General features: G+C 39.7%; 1 protein-coding gene across 2 annotated transcripts in view; it reads right to left on the bottom strand.

Annotated features, from left to right (window-relative positions):
• Positions 1-255: 255 nt before the first annotated feature.
• The window catches only part of SERBP1 (SERPINE1 mRNA binding protein 1), a 29,318-nt gene continuing 16,512 nt past the window's right edge, over positions 256-13,061 (bottom strand). For both annotated transcript variants that reach the window (XM_020795272.3, XM_020795271.3), the window contains exons 7-10: positions 12,164-12,211; positions 7,553-7,726; positions 4,865-4,903; positions 256-3,177 (exon numbers count right to left, since the gene is read on the bottom strand). In XM_020795272.3, coding sequence (XP_020650931.1) covers positions 3,121-3,177; positions 4,865-4,903; positions 7,553-7,726; positions 12,164-12,211 — 318 coding nt within the window. In that variant the 3' untranslated portion in view covers positions 256-3,120. The remainder of the gene's footprint in view (positions 3,178-4,864; positions 4,904-7,552; positions 7,727-12,163; positions 12,212-13,061) is intronic.

The raw sequence follows: 13,061 nt of genomic DNA on the forward strand, positions 1-13,061 counted from the left end.
CTCTCACTTTAGTCAGCATCAAATCACCTGTACATAATATATACATTTTGCCCCATCTGTTGGTGAAAACAACAAGAAAGACCACATATGATCTGTGCATTTTCCAGCAAGGTACGGTCACTGAAACAGAAGATGTAACCAACACCTACAGTCCTCTCTTGTAAGAGATACCGCCTAAGTTATTTCAGTTAGTGCCCAAATTAATATTATTCATCTGAATGCAAACACACAGCTATACTCTGAGCACTCAAGACAGCCAGAAGCATCAGTCCTGTTTTTATTAAGTCAACAGGTATGGTATGAAAGTGAATCTCATAGGGCAATACTTAACCATCAGATGCAATACCCGTTCAACAGAACGATGTATATTCACAATAAACATAATTTTGTTCCTTAGATTTACCTCGGTAGGCCTTGTGCTGTTTTCCTTCACTCATTTGGTTAACTTTTCTGCCAGTCAGATCAGTTAATACAAGATGAACTTCCATGCTCAAACATTAAAATAAGTCAACCAATTTATATTCAACACTGGCCCTTTTTAAGAGAAGTCACTCCTAGATGCAATGGTGTAGCAACAGGATAAGCAAGCAAAAGAATATGAGATAGAAAGTCTAATTCATTTAATAGCTCATATTATAATTAACTTTGCCAGTATGTATTTTGCCAAAGCTATGCCCACCACTGAGAATAGACTAAGAATGAGACTATAGCAGGAACAGTATTTAGGGATCTGTAACCCAGAAAGCTGGCAAGATGCCTGGCATTAGAGGCATTCATAATGCCAATTTTCATGACATTTTTATAAAAGAGCATGAAAATAAACCTTTATTTTGTTAATGCGCACCAATACTAAAGAATATCTTTTCACAGCTTGACACAAATTAAGTACACAAAAGAACAGAAAATGGGCCATCTCTAAAAGGCTTTCCTAAAACTGTCTTAGAAATATGTTGTAAGATGAAGGAAAGATGTGTCAAGGATCAATCTGACATGGCTTTCAGGAATAATGTGGGCAAATGGATTGTGGTTTCAGGTATAAAAGACCATCGCTAGCCTAAAAAGGTAACAGTAAGAAAAGAGAATGGAAAGAACAGCAAAGACATATTCAGGATGGATGTCTTTGTGGACCAGAATACTTTTACAGCGGTAACATGATAAAATGTTTTTAAGGATACAACAAACATCAAATGTCTTCAGACATTCTATGCTATGAAATATGGATGGTGGGGAAAAAAACTCTACTGAAAACATATGCACATGGTGACCCAAGGAAATCAATTACCTCCAAAACAGGAGTGCTCAACAGGAAGCACCCAAAACTTTGAAAAAAGGGTCCACCATCTTAAAAATATCGCTTCGGGCAAAACCATTAACACCTAAAAAAATCTCTCTTCCAGACTACAATGCTGCAAAAATCTTCCCGTCTTCCTGACTACAATGTTGCAAAATTGAATGTATTGTGAGTCCATTCTAATAAAGTAATCTTTACACGTGTAAACAAATGGTGATAGAAATATTTCTGATAATGCAAGCCAGTAGAACACTGCAAGTAAGGAATTTACTATTCACTTTTCCAATAATTTTGCCTGTCCTGTTTCTAAAAATAGGGGCATCATTATCATCCATCCACCTCATTAAGAAAATCCACAAATGTTCCAAGCTTTAATACCTTAAATAAATGGATATTCCTACACTAGCCTCCTAACAAATGTTGGGAGACAAAAAGCCTAAGTAGTCTTTTTTATTATTATTTGCTCTTCTCAAGTCCTTGTGTTTTGAAAGTGGTAACATTCTTGTTCACAGGGATTAAGCTAAACTTTAAGAAATGTCTACAGTGGGAAGGAGAACTTCTTACAATCACCCTCTGCAAATAAAACATTCACTTGTCAGTTAGTAGAGACCAGAAGTTGAAGCAACAGAGCAAAATCCACAACATTTCATTTAGGTGTTGAGGTTCTGGTTTATGTCCCACGGAGAGCACAGTTGTCCCATTTTGATGCTCTTTTGTCCTCCAACTTACACAAGTCAAATAATACTCCTCCCAAGCAGTACACAGTGCCCTTTGGTTTCTTCTTTAGGATCACAGTTCCAGCTAATGGAACAGCATCTCAATGCATCCAGTGCTGGTGCTTTTGTACGTAGATATACTGCACTGCCAGACAAATATCAATGTACTTTCAAACAACTGTATTAAGAAATAGATGCCACTCCCTTCCCAACCTCTCATGTCTTGAAAAAAAGACTGCTCCAGTCTACAAGGTATTTTTGGTAGCAACAATATTAACAACTTTAAAAGAAGTTTACCAAACAGACAATTAGTTTTTGTTGAAGAAAAAAGAAGGGAATAAGATTAAAAGGGTGAATATGGGAGGTGTAACTTTGTTTAAAAAATGGCTTCGACCAATTATCCAAACAGAGCTTCTAGATTCATAAGCAGGTATGGAGAATATAAATCAATGTGCTTTGACTATTTTTCAAGTATCTGATATCAATTTTGTATAAAGATTTTGAATACAGAGATTACCAAAGATAGAAGAAAATGGACTTTTCCAAGTTCAAATTTAAGTATTAAAAACTCAAATAATCCAGAAATTAGTATTCCACACAGTACTAATAATTTCCAAACTATTTTCTGTACATATCCCAGCTGACCATGGACTGAAAACAATCTGCTAAGCAGTTTTAAAAGGAAGATAGTGTGCGAGAATTAAAATTGTAGTTCAAGGAAAACACATCTATAAGTCTAACTTAAAAAAAACAAATGAAGTGAAAACTTTTAACTGGTACACACTGTTCACACCTATATTTCAAGTTTGGAAACGCATATTTTCAAGCAGCAATACAAAAAAGTATCCATGAAGAATGCATAATTTCCGAAAAAAAATTATGAAAACATCCCTGCTACCATTACATTTCTAAATACAAAACTGACTACCATATTGTTGCTTCTGTGTAGCAAGAGAAGTTCATTTTCAAAACAGATAAAATTCAGTCTTCAGGTGTGAATGGTATGAATGAGTCCCCTTTTAAATTTCTTAAGTTGTTTTTTAGGATCCTTAAGCATGCAAGCCTTGAAGAGGAGAGCCCAACAAAGGGCTGGGTTGGCTTAGGGCATCCAGTTTAGGACAGAGCTGGGAAAGCTTCTGGATCATCAACATCAGGAGCAGAAGCACTTGACTGAAAGTAAAACAGGAAACATATTATATTCAGAGATGCATACTTTTCACTCGTTGGCATTTCATATAAATGTGTGGAATGTTTATATCCAGTGAATGAGCAAAAAGACTATAGCTGAAGGAAACTTCTAACAAACTTAGTTTAACTCTATGTATGTCTCTGCCCTGTATTCAGAAAGTTACAAATGAGAATCCTGCTACTACATTCCTCATGCATGAGTGTTCCTTCCACAGTAAGAGTATCAACTACACCTCTAGTTCAACCAGTAAAACACTGACATGCTTTGCTGATACAAAAATGTGCACTGTACAATATTGTGCACATTCAGTGGTGTTGCCTTCCAGGCCTCACATCTCTGGCTGTGACCAGTACCAGTTGCTAGTCACAAGCAGAAGGTTGCTACTATTTTCATGCTCTGTCTGTGTTCTCCACACAGACATCTGGCCACTTTGCAAAAAGAATGACTAACAGGGGCCTTTAATTTGACTTATCATGGCTTACTTACTGCTCTCACAATAGGTGAATAACCAATTCTTAAATAAAAGTGAATTTTTAATATTTAAACTGATATTTTAACATGCACTCTTACCTTATTTTTGTTCTGTACTTTTTTATTTTGCAAGCTACCCCTGGAAATGCCAACTGGGCACTGAAGGATGATTTGTGTCATAACCAGTATATAAAAATTAAATTCTAAACTGTTTGTGACATGCCTTTTTAAAAAATATTATTACATATAAAATAAGGCTAGCAATGCAAGTGTAATTCAGAAACACTAACAACAATATGCGAACAAGCCTATGTTAAGTATATAAAACTCAGGGGGGTGAATGGGAGACTCCAAATCTAGTTAATGTTGGTTTTTATAAATATGGAAGAACAAGATAATTTGACTTCAGATGTTCTTTATCTTATATTCATATTCTATTCTTTCTTCTGTAAATTCAAAGTAGCATGAAGTTCCCAACGTATCTACCATCTAGATACTTGAATCTGAACTTTCTAGGCTTAACTACATGCAAAAATGGTTTGTAATACATGTTGCTCTAGTTTGAAGAAACAGCTGAAGCCTCGCCTCAAATGCCTAGAAGGCAAGAAAAAGTAAACACAGATTTGGAGTAAAGGGAAGCACTTTGGCAACATTCAGGGTGTTTTTTTTAAAATAAATTTCAAATCAGGAGTTATATCCTGTTTTACTCTGATTAATTCTGCAGAATTAGACTGTAAAAATGTAATACCTGATGGGGCTTCCAAATGTCAGCAAGGCTGACAGAAACACAAAAAGATATAAGCTAGAAACAAGTCAAGAAGAATAAAAAATTGGCTTTCCTCTACTTGTGCTTTGGGTGGACAATTAAAAACATACATGAAATCACCAATACTGATTGGAATATAAAGCTCTACATAGGTTCCATATTAATTTTAGGACATATAGCATGTCAGAAATCCTACGAACAGATGCCATCGCACAGTGTAGTCCATGAAGAGAGATTTTTTCATACAACGGATACCTGCCATTACTGTATCAACTTTTTCTACTGAAAGATGTGTAACCACACCTTAGACACAAGGGTACCAGCTCCTATATATATTTATCTCTATATACCAAAAAGAGGGAGGGAAGAGACGATTTAGGAATGTCTGTAACTCTAGCCTTACACAAAGGGAATAAAATCATAGCACCCACCTGGTTGGGTGCATGGATCACATCAAACTCCTTCACCAACTAGAAAGAAACATGGTCAAATAAAAGTATTAGTATGCATCAGTAAATTTGTAGTAAGATCACACACACAAAAAATCATTCTGAAAATAAGTGCTTTCAACAAGTATTTTAATGGTGAGAATCCTTAATGTCAGAAGCCTCAAAAACAAAGTACCACACTCCCCCTTAAGTACAATAGTGCAAGACTAATACTGCAGTGGTGCTTGACCCCCAATCCAACACTTCCTGTATCCATTTTATGATGTTAAAATTGTAGCTTATAGGTCTTTCTATCCTTCTGGACCACCTTCGAGGGAGCACTGCAGTAAAAACTCTAACGATAGAAAGCAACACGTCAGTAGAATCTCCCCTTTGGAACCTGGACACCCAGAACAATGAAGACAGATCTGCTCGCGATGTAGCACTGACTGGAATGTATTTGAAAGCTCTACTCTGAGTGGCACACCTAAAACAAAAGAAACTACTGTCATGAACTGGAAACTCCACAGTAATACTGATGGCATCTGAGGTCTAGATCTGTGATCAGAATAATTGGGATCGCATTGGGAGTCGACAGATTGTTGATCAACTTCAGTGTCGATAGGTTGAGTGTCATAGTATTGACGTTTGTGGCTCGATGTCAATGGAAGCAGCATGTCCATGGGCATTTGTCGGTGTTGAGGATTTTCAATATTGGGAGATGTCATCCGAGTGTCCATGGATGTCGTTGGATATGGCTGAATGTCAGTGTTGAACTCGGGGTCACAGTGATGTCAAGTTCGATGGCTTGGTTCTATCGGGCGACAGAAATCGTGCATCGATAGAGAGACAGAATGAGTGTCCATGGACCAGGATGAATATTGAGGATCATCGATATCAGAGCCTGTGTCTTGGTGATGTTGAAATGGAGGTTGTTCACGAGCTGGTAAAGCAGTGGAGTATATATACACTGGACATGCCGAGCGAGAGGAATGATTTCCCTTGTCTTGATTAGAGGGAAAATATTGGGAGGCTGGAGCTGTAAAAGCCTCGTGTGTAGAAGAAAACTGCTTAACCCTCCTGGGTCTTTTAGGAGCCAGGTGGGGAACAGGTTGGAGTTGATGTGGGTCATGGTGATATGGCCGTTTCGACACTAATGGCTGTTGAGATCCGAGGCCCACCATGAGAAGGTATGGCTGAGCTGGATAGAGCAACTGGCTGATTGGCAGTTGTGATTTGTCCAGTCAAGCACTGGTCGGGGCAAATGGCAACCTGGTGAGAGTGCTGAACGGCTCCAGGGACTGTTGGGTCCAATGTCTCTGAGACAGTCATGGTGGACAATCAGATGTTACCAAATAAGGTATGGTTTCTTGTTGCTGTTCAGAGTCGACCCTGTCAGGTGAAGCAACTACGGAAGGGTTGATCGAAAGAACAGTGTTGAGGACTGGGAGGAGAAGATGTTAATCAATCAACTCTGTCATCCCATTCCGGTGATTGGGAGCAGGCTTGATGAGAGGGGATTCCATCATCGTCAGAAGGCGAACCAATAGAGATTGATTTGGCGGTTTGTTGAGGCTGCTGAAAAATGACTGCAGCTTTAGATTTATACTGTACTGTTTAGGTCTTTTAGGCGGAGAGGGCTCTGGAACCAAAGAGGCTGCGGTGGACATTTGACGTTTAGTGGAGGGCTTCGATATCGAGGATTTCGGTATCAAGCGCTTTGATTTATGGGTTTTTGAAATTTTAGATGAAGTGGATGGAGCATTGGAGTGAGATGGTGTGGTCGATGGACGTTGTTTTGAGGATTCAGAAAGAGCCTTTTCCATTGCTTTAAAAGGAGGTTGGGCCATTTGGTTGAAGGGATTGTTCCCAAAGACGGAGTTTTAATCTGGATAAGCAAGAATGGAGGACTCCATGCTTGAAGCTTTTACAATGCTAGCAGGAGGACGTCTGGTGTGCCTTTCCCAAACAAAAAAGACATTTGGCGTGGCCATTTGAGAGTAGCATTTTGTTATCACAGACCATGCAGTGTTTAAACAGGTGCAAAGGGGCCATGAATAGGAGAAAATAATTTGAGGAGAAAAAATGAGGATTGCGGGGGGGGGGGGGGGGAGGTGCTGCGGCTGGAGGCCAAGCAAAGTAGAAAATAAAAAATCTCTGATGATAATGAATTTGATCTAAAAGTTTAAAGGAAAAAAGATTCATAATAGGAAGGAATCAAGAATAAACTCTCTTTTACTCACAGAAGCAGAACTATGAGGCCCTCAACGTGGTGGTTGAAAGGAAACTGAAAGGGGAGCCTTGGCATCAAGGTAGTTATACAAGGTGGGAGGGGCCTTATTTTAATGTGGTTTTTGTTACCACAGAAGCTTTAGGACTTTCCGATGAGGCTCCGTGCAGGCGTGGATCACCCAGGGTGTGATTCACAGAGGCCACAAAGACGAACCATGATTATTAGGCAAATCTTCTGCAGATTAGCTTCTTCATTTTGTAGGAAGGGCATTTAAAATTATGGCACAACTGCAGAAGCAAAGTTAAGGCAGAGCTAAAAACTAAAGATGACATACTGTGCATCATTCTGTGCCACTGTTGGCAAGCAGCTGGATTTCTGAACATACCTTAATATTTACTTTTTGCTTCAAACAGTCAGCATACTGAAATATACTGAATGCAAATAGAATCAAGTATTACCTTGTCAGTTCTGCTTCCACGATTAGCCCTTCCCCCACGGCCACGGCCACCTCTTCCACCTCTCCCACCACGTCCAGGACGACCAAGATCTCCAAAATTGATCTCCAACTGGGATGTGATATCATTTGCCGGCTTGCGGAAATGATGATCCATTACAGAGTCTTCAGCGTGAGACTACAATAAAAGGACAAGCAATTCAATATCAAGTATCACTTATCCACGAGGTTATTTTCACTAAGCAGCCAACGAACCTAAGAGAACAACAGAAAAGCATTACAGTACACAATCACCATTACTTGCCGGGAATGGCAGCCGACCATCATTAAGTCGTGCCAGCTTTTTAAATGCCACTTAAGCACAAAGCCAAAGAAAAATAAAATTCAGCTACAAGGTTACCTCCCTCTAAGCTGTGCAAGCATGCACGACACCATGCAGCATTCCTCCTCCTCTGCACACCCACAGAAAGTGTTTCCAGCTGCTATGGTTCAGGTCGTGGTGGAACCCAGCGCGAGGCTGAGTGCAGGGCTTAAAGTTAAAGGGAACATTGCTCAGCACCCAAAGCTTTTTACCTTTAACTACCTCTGAGGTAAGAGAAAATATTGAACTGTTGCCACTAATAACAACGCAATGATAATTATTAGGCTACTCTTTTCAATGAACACTGAAGAGAATGTATTTTACACTTGCTCATTCTCCAAAAACAAGAACCTAAATGTGTAGGATTTCCCTTACACAATCAGCATTATGGTCATTACAAAACAAACTAGTGGTGCCTCGCTTAACGGGCGCTCCGTTTAGCGATGAAAACACATAGCGACGAAGATTTTGCGATTGCAAAAGCGATGTTTTAAATGGGGTTTTTTCCGCTTTGCGATGATCGGTTCCCTGTTTTGCTTACCGATCATTGCAAAGCGATGATTTTTAACAGCAGATCGGCGGTTCCAAAATGGCCACCGGGTTAAAAAAAATGGCCGCTTGCTGTGTTTAGGGATGGATTCCTCGCTTAAGAGGCAGCGAAAATGGCCACCATATGGAGGCTCTTCGCTTTAAGGTCAGTTTTTTGCCCATAGGAACGCTTTAAACAGGTTTTAATGCATTTCTATGGGCTTTTTAAAATTGCATAGCAACGAAATCACTTAGCAGTGATTTTTGCTGCACGGATTAACGTCGCTATGCGAGGCACCACTGAAGTGAATAAAAACTAATTGAACAATTTTAAAGTGTATTTTAAATTTTAAATACAACTCCCCTTTAAAAACTCCTTTTACTAAGTTACTTAGTAAAAGTAACACCCTTAGTCCTAAATTACTTAGTAAAAGACTGCCTCAAGAGAAAGGCCCTTGCCTGCTGATGGATGGCCACCAAGGAAGGGACCAGCCTTATCTGCTATGGATGGAAGTGCCATAGCCTGGGAAGAGCTGCCAAAAAAAGGGGCTCTCTCATCTGCCCACCAAGCATGCATGTAAGGGTGGCAGGTATGAAATTAAAGCCTCACCCTAAGAGCTTTTTTTAAAAAATATCTCAAAAACTGGGGAGTATCATATTGGGAGATCTCTCTCAGACCCAAGATATCTAGAATTTGAGTTGTGCCTAGAAACAAACTGGCAGCCAGCAAAGCTATTAACAAGGAATTTTTAATTCTATCTGCAAATAGCTTCAGTCAGGAGTCTAGCTGCAACACCCTAGAGACCTACTGAAGTTTCCAAATACTTTTTAAAGGCAGTCCCACACAGAGTACATTACAATAATTTAAACTGAATGTAACTAAGGTACATATTTGAAAATAAAGACTACTATAAAGATATGCAATGCTTTACTTTCATTCAATTACATATTCACATTGCTTTTTAAACACAGCTAGGATATACAGTGGTGCTTCGACTTACAACCATCCCAACTTATGACCATTTTACGACCAGCTCCGGCCGCAAAATTTTGTTTCTACTTGTGACCGGAGCTTCAAGTTACAACAGAAAAAAAGGTGAGGAAAAAGGAGGGGAATTCAAATGTACTAACGGTTGGTCAGCGAACAGGCTGCATCTTTGTAGCTCTTTCACCCCAATGGTTAGTGTGTGCGTCGGAGGATTCGGACTACTTGGTGCTGCTTTCTGTTACTGAGTAAGTACATTTACAGGGTTTTGAAGGGTGGGTTTGGGCTGGGGGGCTGTTTCCATGCTGTGATGTTTTTTGGTGTTTAGTGTATGGTGTGTTTGTTTGTTTGGCCCCAGCACCTTCCGGTGGGGCTTGCTGTGATTTTTTCCCCCAGCCCCAGCGTGTCCCGATGGGGCTTGCATTTTTTTGGAGGGGGGCATTTTGGGGGCTTGTGTTTTTTTTTGTTTTTTTGTTTTTGTTTTTGGTGTGTTTGTTTTTCAGCTCTAGTGCCTTCTGATGGGGCTTGCAGTGTTCTTGTTGTTTTGGGTTTTGGTGATTTTTCCCCCCAGCCCCAACACGTTCTGATGGGGCTTGCAGTGTTTTTTGTTTTGTTTTAAGTTTTTGGTGATTTTTTTTTCCAGCCCCGATGCGGCTTTCAGTGGTATTTATTTGTTTGTTTGTTTTTCAGCTGGAATGGATTAATGGCGTTCCAATGCATTCCTAAGGGAAATGGTGCTTCGACTTATGACCATTTCCAGTTACTCCCATCATTCTGGAACAGATTAAGGTCGTAAGTTGAAGCACCACTGTATTCAAGAACTGAAAAGTCAATGATGTTAGAATGGAACCTGGGAGTAACTACTTCATTCTCTCACCAACGTTAGATTTTAGCAGAAGGAAAAATGCTCCCTTGGCATTCATACAGTTGATGGCAACATGAGACAATATTTTAAAAAATTACTCTCCAGACAATTTTTAAGAGCTGGGCATATGTCATGCACAGAATTACAGACGGTATTGATGGACTTCCAAAGTTAGGTAGGAAAATGTCACCTTTTAAAGATAATGAACAAGAAGGCATTCTTCCTGAAACTTCTGTCTGCTCCGCCTGCCAGACTCACACTCAGTCAGCTTCTGTTTATAAGTTGGGTGTGAACCTCATTTCTGTTCCTGCTCTCACATTTTTTGACTGTTGCTTTGAAGAGTTACTAGCCTATGGACTACACCAGTAGTCCCCAACCTTTTTAGCTCCGCAGACCTGCTGGGGAAGGCGGGGGCACCTCCCCTGTGTTTGTGTGCATGCACAAAGGGCAGTGCAGCACTTGTGCAGGCTCGTGCGCATGCACAAAGAATGGTGCAGCACTCGTGCGGGCACATTCGTATGCAGACACAAACGGGCTATGCAGGGGGGTGCGTGTGGGGGGTGAGGTCTCTTTCCGTGGCCCGGTCCTGCTCAAGCCATGGACAGACACCGGGGGTTGGGGGCCTCTGGACTAGACCACCCTTATTTACTGATCAACAGCCACGCTGGAAGGGACTGGTGGAAGATGTACCACCCCACACTCATATCTGAAGAGCACAAAGACTGAAAAGGTTTTGCTAGAAGCCTCCCTCAAACTGTTTTATCACCACTGGACCCCAGTTCCAACTGTTCATTTTCCAGCACTATCTCACAGAAGTGTGAGGTGGCAGATTCTCTTCCATTGCAGGTTTTTAAGCAAAGGCTGCATAGCTGCTTTAATGGTAGATTTTGGCTTCTATAGGGAGTTGGGCTTGATGACCTTTGGGATTCTTTTGCAGCTCTAGAATTATGAAATCTTGTTGAAAAAAGTTGTCCTACCTAAAGCTGATTATATCATCAGCCACACAGGGCATTAGTTACACTACTGGATTTCAGTCAATGAGTCTGTAAAATTAGCATTCCCATTATTGCATATCTCCAGTTTTGTTTCAAATCAGCATACTCCAAACACACATATGTTCGTTTCGATACAGTAAAATAGGATGCTTGTATTCAAAACAAGTGGAATACGCAACATTAAATATTTACCCTAACTTAATAATAAAAGAGATACAACACAACTACAACTGAAATAACAGATCCATTACAAAAAACCCCTCTAAATCCACATGCCACACTCCCTTCCCACAAAGTTAGCATTCAATGACCTTTTGAGTTCCTTCTGCAAGATTGGTTTATATAAACATCTTTAAATTTATTTAAGCCCCATGATTCTTAAAGCCTGAAAATCTCCCTCAATTCTATTTATATGCTGCAAACAGGGAATTACCACATTACTTCACAGTATTTGCCTTAACAGACATGTAAGATACTTATCACCAATAAATACACATGACTAACAGGATGAGAACTAAAACAGATCCACATGCACCTGATCAGAAATAATAATTTTAGAAGACTACAGTGATTATTCACTATTCAAGTGTATGTACCAAGGCAGTCATCCAAGCAGAAATGTGTGCTTGAAAACAGTGTGGAAATGTTTTTTTTTTAAACCGAGTGCTACATACAATGTATTACTAACAGTAAGACAAGGTAAAAATTGACAAACAGGCACAAGAAATAAGGGACAAGAATTGTTTGCATGGGGGACAGCCATATTAATTAGAAAGAATTCATGAGTGAATTCTTTTTCTGGAGAGATGTGCCCATTTCATGTGGGCTTATTTAAAAGTCTGTTTCTCCTCATTCACTAAACACATATAAAGGGTCAGTACCTCATTGGATTCCAGCTGACTCCCTTGCATCTCTGTCATCCCCTTTGTCTGAGTCAAGTTGTCCACACGCAAGGGATAAAAACAAAAGGAAGAAAATGAGACTCTACATACAGAAATAACAAGTTCTATGATTAGGTAGGTGGACTGGCAGGACACACGTCACTAAACAAATGGACAGAGCAAGTATGAAGTCAACGGCAGCACATGAGAGGATGTTGTGCAACTAAAGCCAGGGTTTGCAGGCTAACATTTATTTTGGCAGAGTTAACATTAATGTTGAGAAAAGATTAATTTCATGAATAAAAACAGAAATGGGGAATACTGGAATAAAATCTTAACTTTTTAATAGTTTCAGCATTTGGTGATACAGAATTTCAATACATATTCAGATCACCATCTGAAGCACATTTCCCCAGTAATAAGATCTGCTGAATATCAGGACTTCATTGAGATTACATTATATGCAACTAAATGTGGTGCCAGGAGGAAAGGAAAACCAAAACAAAACTATTTAAATGGTGACCAGTCATATTTTCAAGAGCAAACAGCTTGCTGACAATTATAACTGAACAGCCATCCCTCCCCTCCTTAGTGTTGGTTAGAAACTGGCTTTTGAGGCTTTCACACCCTTCAGACCAGATTTGGGAGGTACACTGTAGACTGCAGTATATTAGGGAGATTGTTCCCCAGTTCTACCACATACTATCAATCCAACAGTAGACCAACTCCATTGGCTACTGCACAAGGTATTTACCTCCAGAAAAACACTATTAAATGTTAAAGAGGCAAGAAAGTCAAACCAACTAAAAATACAGACAACATAAGTGAAAAAACATAGTACCCCCCCCGGTACTATGTTTCCTTTATTATTTGTATCATATTTCCTTTATTATTTGAT

Source organism: Pogona vitticeps, chromosome 4, assembly GCF_051106095.1.
Source record: "Pogona vitticeps strain Pit_001003342236 chromosome 4, PviZW2.1, whole genome shotgun sequence".
NCBI lineage: Eukaryota > Metazoa > Chordata > Lepidosauria > Squamata > Agamidae > Pogona > Pogona vitticeps.